This window comes from Daucus carota, chromosome 6, assembly GCF_001625215.2.
Source record: "Daucus carota subsp. sativus chromosome 6, DH1 v3.0, whole genome shotgun sequence".
Lineage (NCBI taxonomy): Eukaryota > Viridiplantae > Streptophyta > Magnoliopsida > Apiales > Apiaceae > Daucus > Daucus carota.
The window spans coordinates 36048811-36057952 of record NC_030386.2 but is presented as its reverse complement, the minus strand read 5'-3'; the positions used below and the strand labels follow the sequence as shown (position 1 = coordinate 36057952).

At 33.3% G+C, this 9142-nt stretch overlaps 3 protein-coding genes across 3 annotated transcripts; 2 read left to right on the top strand and 1 right to left on the bottom strand.

Moving 5' to 3' along the window:
- Positions 1 to 3811, top strand: LOC108203634 (protein DOWNY MILDEW RESISTANCE 6). Its single transcript, XM_064079025.1, has 4 exons — positions 1 to 302; positions 583 to 830; positions 2904 to 3228; positions 3413 to 3811. The coding sequence occupies exons 1-4, from the start codon at positions 105 to 107 to the stop codon at positions 3653 to 3655; spliced, it is 1014 nt and encodes a 337-aa protein (XP_063935095.1). The 5' UTR covers positions 1 to 104; the 3' UTR covers positions 3656 to 3811.
- A 754-nt stretch (positions 3812 to 4565) lies between these two features.
- Positions 4566 to 6143, top strand: LOC108226858 (nascent polypeptide-associated complex subunit alpha-like protein 2). The gene is made up of 4 exons (XM_017401849.2): positions 4566 to 4678; positions 4760 to 4853; positions 5405 to 5523; positions 5614 to 6143. Exons 1-4 carry the CDS (start codon positions 4631 to 4633, stop codon positions 5959 to 5961), a joined length of 609 nt encoding a protein of 202 aa, XP_017257338.1. The 5' UTR covers positions 4566 to 4630; the 3' UTR covers positions 5962 to 6143.
- A 1007-nt stretch (positions 6144 to 7150) lies between these two features.
- LOC108226914 (peroxidase 5-like) lies at positions 7151 to 8787 on the bottom strand. The gene is made up of 4 exons (XM_017401909.2): positions 8531 to 8787; positions 8107 to 8298; positions 7866 to 8031; positions 7151 to 7710 (listed from the first exon to the last, which is right to left on the bottom strand). The coding sequence occupies exons 1-4, from the start codon at positions 8750 to 8752 to the stop codon at positions 7301 to 7303; spliced, it is 990 nt and encodes a 329-aa protein (XP_017257398.1). The 5' UTR covers positions 8753 to 8787; the 3' UTR covers positions 7151 to 7300.
- Between the last annotated feature and the right edge of the window lie 355 nt (positions 8788 to 9142).

The window sequence follows — 9142 nt, the reverse complement described above, 5'->3', positions numbered from 1 at the left end:
TGGGAAAGAGGGAGTATTATATACAGGCAGGCCCCAAAGTCTCTCATTACAAAAACAGAAAAACTCTTGTGAAAACAGCTGGTAGAATCTTTAGAATATCATTCATGGAGGCCAAAGTCATCTCCAGTGGACAAACTTACACCACCCTTCCACCCAGTTTCATTCGTCCAGCGTCTGATCGGCCTGATCTCTCTCAGGTCTCGGATTGCGAAAACGTTCCCTTAATTGACCTCGCAGCCCCAGATAAACACCTGATCATTCGACAAATAGGCGATGCTTGCCAGCAGTACGGCTTCTTTCAGGTCTCGCAAAACTAAATTCTCTCCCCCATGTATTATAATAAAACACAGTTACAAAATGTGTTATTATGATCAGTTGTGGTCGAATTTTATCCATTTTTATATATTTAGTAGCAGAATTTCTAATTTATAAATAGGTGGCCCTTCTTCACGTTTTTGATAAATTAAGACAATATATGATCACCGGATTGTAAATTTTAATTTCCGGCGGTTTAGTCACTAACATTTACTTTATTCTATTACTCTGATTTATGAAGTAAATTAGTTATGGGTTTGTGATCAGGTGATAAATCATGGAGTGGCAGCTGAGACCATGGAGAGAATGCAGCGAGTTGCTAAGGAGTTCTTTGAATTACCGGTGGAGGAGAAAATGAAACTGTACTCTGATGATCCGACGAAGACTATGAGATTGTCCACCAGCTTTAATGTGAAGAAAGAAACGATTAACAATTGGAGAGATTATCTGAGGCTTCATTGCTATCCTCTCGACAGATATTCAGAAGAATGGCCTTCTAACCCTCCTTCGTTCAAGTAAGTATCACGTGCCTGTCTACTAATTTCATTGCAAATTTTCTAGATGGTTGGATTTTTTTTGTTGAGATGGTTGAATAAGTTTACAGTGTGTATTGATGTTGAAATTTTAATTGTATTACGGGAGAGAGAGATTGTTGTTTATTGAAGCGGGGAACGCTTGTGCCTAAGACTAAGAGTAAGCTTTTGAATATTAAAAAACGCGAGGTGAAAGGTTGTCATGTTTAGTTTGGCAAGTGAGTTGATGACCAGAGCCGGTTACTAGTAGTAGCTTAGGACGCTCTTTGCAGAAGGCTAATAAAATATTATTGAAAGTTACAATATTTTAATAAAAATAAAATATAAGAGTTAGCATCTCACAGAGCCTCTCTTAATATTTAAATTTAAATAGGAAGTTAAAAGAAAGCTGTTCAAAGAAAATTTTTAGTAGCTTTTTAAATCACTAAATCACCATGAGTATCTTCTCTCTCCTATTTGTTATGAAAAATTCTAAATAAGAAAAGTTATCACACCAATAAGCAAAAAAGTTATCACACAAATATTATAAATAAGCAAAAAAGTTGAGCACACTGTAATTATGAAACAAAATTTGAAATATATTACTCTAATGTGTTAAATTAATAAATCAAATTATAAAACATAAGGGTTCAAAAAAAAATTATAAAACATAAACTATTTTAATATTTATATACAAAATAATTAATTAAATTTGAAAAAATTTAAAAATCATTTGACTGAGTTTAAAATTGTAATTGTGATAAAAAATATATATTTATTATAAAAATAAGAAATGAATAATATACACTAGTCCGGGCTAGCCGAAGAGATACGGCACATCCACCCTTCCCGTAAGGTTTTCAGATTGTGAAGTCGTGAGCTTGTCAAGGCATATCATCTGACCATATCTACGTATCACACTTCTCAAGGCAACCCCTTTGTCTGTTCGTGCTATTTAGTTAGGAGTGACAGATACGGCTGTGTGAATGTGATATGTAACCAGTCCCGACTCAATAGTTTAGGAGACCCTGTACAAAATTAAATCATTAACATTTTTTTAGTATATAATTATTAATTTTAAATATATTAATATTATATAATATATAAATAATAATAATATGTAACTTGGAATAAAAAATAATAATTATATATTAATTAAGAACACTTAAAAAATTTATACAAAAGGCTAAAAAACATAATTTAGTAAACAATAATTAAATTCAAAACAAAACACCAATACAAGAATATAACATCAATTTATATATAATGATAATAATAAATTGCAACTAGTCAATTACAAAAAAAAATTATGTATTTTTATAGATACAATAAAAAAAATAAGAAAAGGATAGGAATTTTGATCTAACACATAACAAAAATTAAAATAATATACATGTATAAATGTTATGGGCTTGGATATTGGGGCCCTCTCAATTTTGAGACCCTGTACTGTAGGGCTGTTTGCACATGTCAATCACCGGCCCTGTATGTAACGATGAGATAACATCAAAATATTGACTTCTTTCGTCCGTGGTGTTGTAAGACTCTCAAACTCTGATTACCATAAAAGCCGTTTCTAGCAATCAATAATTAAAATCTTTAAATTAAACAACAAGAAGTGACATTGGATTGAAGTGGCCCAAACTGAAAAGAAACATACCAGCTGATTGATGTTACATGTTTCGAATATTGCACATGGTAGAGGAGTAGCGTCATCTCCATTCGCCATCGTTGACGTCATCACACTGAACATGTAATCACATGCTGGAGACTGGAGTTAGAGGCAGAATTTAAAATAATTTGTGGAAGAAATAATTATTAATAGATTTAAAGAAAAACACCTGTTCAATCTACTTTTATTAAGGCACTTGTTTTTGCATTAGTGTTACAGGTAAAATCTCAAGATGTTAGCAGGGGGCTTACCATGATAATATTCTAACAAAAGCTGACAAGCTATCTGCAACTCAGTGTTCTTGTAGTTATAACAGCGGAGATCTACTCATCTCTACTGCATTAATTTTTACGAATTAAAGCATCCGCCCAAATGATGACTTGACTCATCAAATGGGTTTGCAGGGAGATCGTGAGCAGGTACTGCACAGAAGTAAGGGAACTAGGGTTAAGATTGGAGGAGGCAATTTCTGAGAGCCTGGGCTTAGGAAAGGAGTGTGTAAAAGAAATACTAGGGGAACAAGGACAACACATGGCCATCAACTTTTATCCAGAATGTCCAGAGCCTGATCTGACTTACGGTTTGCCAGGACATACAGACCCCAATGCTCTCACCATTCTCCTTCAGGATCTCCACGTTTCCGGCCTTCAAGTGCTCAAGGACGGCCACTGGTTAGCCGTCAAACCCCACCCCAATGCATTTGTCATTAATATCGGTGATCAGCTTCAGGTCATCCCCTCATCCTTCTTACACCTTCCTAATTCTTTAAGTATGAATTCAACTGTTCTCATTGTTCTCGTAAACAAACTGTTGAAGTACTGTAAGAGTGTCAGAGTTTCAGATTGGTATATGTTGAAGTTTAGAGTATCAAATTCCACTGGAAATATTAAAAAAATATTCAAAAATTTTGCAGGCACTGAGCAATGGGAAGTATAAGAGTGTGTTCCACCGAGCAGTTGTAAACTCTAATAAAGCAAGGCTGTCCATAGCTTCGTTCCTCTGTCCGCATGATTGTGCCATGATAAGTGCTCCCAAGAAACTGATTGAAGAGGGATCTCCAGCTATGTACAAGGACTTTACTTACGCAGAGTACTACAAGAAGTTCTGGAGCAGGAACCTTGACAACAAATATTGTTTGGAAAATTTCAAGAACTAGTTAGAAAAAGTTCTCATTCCTAGATACCTGGCACAATAGAAAAATGTATTTATCGTACTGTGTGACTTCTCTTTTACTAGCATTTAGCACAAAATGTATTCGGAGAAGAAATAAAGAGATTTTTCTATGTTTTGTAAAATTATATGTTTTTGTTAATTATTATTTTGTCCATTATTTAACATTTATTCCAACTAATATAAATATACATATTGTTTAATCTGTTAAAAAGTTGTAAGATAAATTTTAATCAACAAATTAATATCAATGATAAACTTAAATGACACAATGAAACTTTTTTGTCTTTATCATTTTTACAAATTTTATTATTATTATTATTATTATTATTATTATTATTATTATTATTATTATTATTATTATTATTATTATTATTATTATTATTATTATTATTATACTCGGTTGAAAATATGACTCAAACCGTAATCAGACAAACCGTAATCAGAGATTGTTTTTAAAAGAAATTAAACCAAATCATAACTGTTTGAATTATTTGAAATAATTTAATTAAGTAAGTTCATATATTTTAATTTATAATATTATTATAACTTGATGAATAAAGTTTTAAAATAAGATAATATTTTTTCTTGTTATAACATTCATTCTTATATAATTATATTGCTTATTACTCATAAGATAATAAATAACAATAGTGTATATGTGATAAATAATTATTATTACTATAATAATTGGATTATTAACTTATAAATTAGAGTATAATATATTAGTTAAAATTGTACAAAAAAATATAAATATGATATATGTCAAATCATACATATAAAGAAATTTAATTATTTTTATAATTAATTTTACAATAAATAAAATATTTAGTTTTATCGACATAATTAAAAAGAGAGCGGTATCAACAAACCCTACAGTCTACACATAAACACTGTCATTAGCAGGTGATACTACTTCATCATCAGATACACTCGTACTCTCAACGCCAACATAATCACAATGCCAGGTCAAGTCATCGAAGAGAACGAGATCATAGAGAAGCTTGTGGTATGTACACTGTTATACACATATTTTTGTAAGCCTGTACAAATAATATCTATGACATCGTATACTATAATCTAATCTCAGGAAGATGTACCATTAGTGGAAGACGTGAAGGAGGATGATCATCACGACTCTGACTCTGACTCCGAATCCGACGACAAGGAAGATGCCACTCAAGGTCACTCAAATTTTCTAGTAATGTGCTTAATTTCGTAAAAGTGTGTAATTCGCTTTAGTCTTTAAATGATGGTTGATCAATTCATTTTATTTCTCGATGAATCACTACTAATGTAATGTGAGTTTTGTCTTACACATTTACATGTGACTGAAAACTTTGTGTTTTGCGGATTGTTAGTATATAATGATCTTGGTAAAAAATCCTTCCTTAATCGCTTAAAATTTATGAATATGAAGGCAAAATTAACCCCCAATTTTCTCATTATTTAGAGTGAACACAAATTATGCCCCAAAGATGGGCGCCAGTAGAAATAATCTTAAGACGTATATAGTTGACTCTCCATATCTATGTGCTGATTCTCAATGCTACAATTTGTATGATACATGCATATAATGGGGCTTCAACTCGATTGAAATGTGAAGTTTAGAGGTCAGAGTATATATTAGCTTTTGTTTATGTGAGTGGACTATAAATGACTCTGTAGAGTGTGTGACATATTATATGAATCCAGTGTGCATATAATAGCGTATACCTAAAGAATTAAGCTTCAGGTGGAAGTGAAAGCTCAAAACAGAGCAGAAGTGAGAAGAAGAGTCGCAAAGCAATGTTAAAGCTTGGTATGAAACCTGTGACTGGTGTTAGCAGGGTCACTATTAAGAGAACAAAAAATGTAAGTTTTTTTTGCCTATAATGTAAAGCTTTCCTGCTCACTGGTAATATATATAAAATTGTTCATAATTTCTGATTTATCATGTATCAGATATTGTTTTTCATCTCAAAGCCTGATGTCTTCAAAAGCCCAAATTCTGAGACTTATATCATATTTGGAGAAGCCAAGATAGAAGATTTAAGCTCTCAGTTGCAAACACAGGCTGCCCAACAGTTTAAGATGCCAGACATGGGATCTGTTACGACAAAGTCAGACCCACCTGCTCTAAGTCAAATTGATGAGGAAGAGGAAGAAGAAGAGATTGATGAAACTGATGTGAATGCCCGTGATATTGAACTGGTAATGACACAAGCAGGAGTGTCAAGAAACAAGGCTGTTAAGGCTCTCAAGACTAATGATGGTGACATTGTCAGTGCCATTATGGAACTCACTACTTAAGTAAGATTTTGGTGTTCTTGATTAGCAATAAGTCTTCAATGATGCCTTTTGAATTCATGAACCTGTCTATTCTAATTATCAAGGGTTGTTGCGTGGTTAACTTTTGCTTTTCTTATTTTGTTGGATATCAAACAAAAAGGCTTATTCTGAAATTTAATTTGATTAGCCTTCGTATTCCCAAACGAAGCTTTGATCTCAATAAAGATTACCAACTATCAGTGTAATAGCGGTAAAGCTTGTGTCTCGATTCTGAAATAGGATAAGTAATTTAAAACTTTTGAATATTCCCAATTGTGAGTCAATTTTGTTGGTGTCAGGTAATTTTTAATATTTTGAGACTTCAGAGCAGAGAATACAATTAAACATTGTAGACTTGTAGAATTAAGAGACTCGGTTTAAGTTCATATGCTAATATTGCTATTTGATTCGACTAGATTAAGTAACAAAGTACTCCTTTTGGTAATTTAAATGAATATTCCTATTTAAATTTTCAATACATTTGAGTACCAAACTTAAGATCTTAAGCGACCTTTCTCTAATATAAATGATGAATCAAACCCGTAATCACTTTCATTTCAACTGAAAAAACGCTAATTGCTCATTTAAAATTCAGTGACCTCTTAAAAAAGTATGTGGCTACCCTACGCACTCTATGAAGTGGTCAAGGTAGGGGGTGTGAGTTCAGCAAAAAGGTAATGAAACTATGTTTGCTTTCTTGCACATACAATATTGTGATGCAGCGCTGTTGCAATGTTAAGATACTTTATGTTTCAGTAACATAATGATCAATCTTGCCACTAAAAGAGCACTCCATATATGCATTAGAATCCATAATCCATTTTAATAGTCACATGTCAGTATGCGAGTTTCTGTATGGCCTGCTTAGTAATCCAAAGTTTGTGTTTTTGTCGCATTTTAATTGATTTCCTAGTCATTCGATTTTGTTGCAAGTCTATTTTTTTTTTTCTTTTCTATCTATCTATCTATCTATCTATCTATCTATCTATCTGTTATTATGAATTTTCTATCGATGTTTCCTGTCTATTGTATCTGAATATGAGTATGAAGTCTTTTAAAATTTTAAGGGAATGTGTTCACACTTGTCTATTTTTTTTTTTAATTTTGGATAAAAACTCTGAGCCTATAACTTATTGGTAAATGTTACTTGAATCACAGAATCTGGTTAATCGTATTTCCAAACTTGTAATTTATTTATTCAAACAGTGTGAAAGAAATATTACAATAGTTAATGCATCACACTATCCGAATTTGTCTAGTGCTTCGAAAAGCAGTAGTTGGAATTATTAAGAGCATTGCTTACGTGGAACCTACTTATTTCTTAGTTAATGACCCTACAATTTGCTCTGATCTCGCCAGCAGTACCTGTGAGTACACCAATTTGACCCATTTTTACCATAGCAGCAGTAAACTTGTTCTTCCAAAGCTGGGGGTTCGCTGCATTTTGGTTAACTTGGTTTGCTGTAGTTGCATTTGTCAGTAGTGTTTGGTCTGAGGTGTGTAATCCTCGGTTAGCAAGGACATCTGAGTAGTAACCTACATCCGTTGTGTTCGGGCTGGATGGGTTCATTTGTACCACCAAATTAACATCTGTACTGCCCTGTGGACATTGCTGCTTTAGCTGGGTTGCATATGCCATGTCTAAGCTAGGATCCTGCATAGTCGTCGTGTTGTAACTGTATAGTCTGTTACTAAAAGAAGTGCAATGAGAGCGTCCAATGGTGTGTGCACCTGTAATTCCATGGAACTTTTTTTAGTAAACAATGCAATCTGATCAGTTTTGAAAATTTATAGTTGTCTTTTGTTTATGACTCCTTTACTGGGACTGAGGGGTCCTGGGAGTACTAATCTTGTCTCTATAGAAAATGTTCTCTGTTTGTTCTCACCAGATAATGTAACCATTTCTTCTTGTGTAAGTCCTTTGCTTGCAAACATTTGAGTGAGTTGGCTGACGTTACTATTAGGGGGTGGTAGGCCAACTGATGCCTCTAAAGCTTTTGAAATTCTGCCATCTCTTCTCCCTGCTGGGACGTCATAGCCAGGTCCTCCAGTCTGCAGTAATATAATGGCTGATGATATAAATATAGGAAGCTTGCATGTATAAGTACCCTAAGTGCCTTTGCTTACCATCAAGATACTATCCCTAGCTGCAAATGCAAGTATATCTGCACATGAGACCACCCCTCCACATGATGCTTCAACCATGGTCTTTGCTCTGTCAATGACTTCGAATCCTCTAAGACTGGGACTATTAGCAGGGGAATCCTTCTCTGCTGAGTTTGCAGAGGTAGAATCTATGAGGACTGAAGCATCACAGCCCTAGTGGAACACAATAAAAGTTATGCGTCTGCTAAAGACATTTAACTATTATATCATCATGTATATAAGATTAATATCTTGCAGTTATTAGTAACATATTCAATCCATATAGTTTGAAATTATACATCTATAAATATGCATATATGAACAAATTGTAAATAAGGAAATGTGGGTAAATATGCATATGCCTCTTATTACTAGGCATTGTCTTCAAGTGAAAAGTGTTACTAACCCTAACAAAGCAATCATGAAAATGCATTCTGACTAAACCAGCAGCAACTCCTTTGTCCGTCTTGAACGCATTTTGGACTTCAGTCCATACAATGAACTCAGCCATTCTGCATGATTGCATATAGAAACCTACTTGAAGTTGTTGAGCTTTTATCTCAACATATCTACACGAAACCAAAACCATAATAACATATAAAGAAGAATATAGCATTCTTGAACTCATTTTAGTCTTATGTAACTCTGTTCTTGAAAAGGTTGTACAGATTACTGTCTATATATAGCAACATATATAGATTTTATATGGTCAACTAGGGACTACTAGTGATTTTTGAGTGCAATTCGAGAAGGAAAAGATTAGGTTAGGGAATGTGGAAGATTTCTTTTAGAAGAAAATACACAAGTGCCTTGAGAAAGCAGGAAAAGACAATTAGAGTGGGTTCTTACAAGATTTACGCCTACTTGATAGTAAATTATATATATTCTCACTGCCCAGTGCCTGTATAATACCAATTATGGAAAATGTATGATAGTTTTAGCATTTGATAATATATGGAATTCATTGTATATATCCAGGTTCAGTAATTAACTAGATATGATGGTTGATAATTGATAT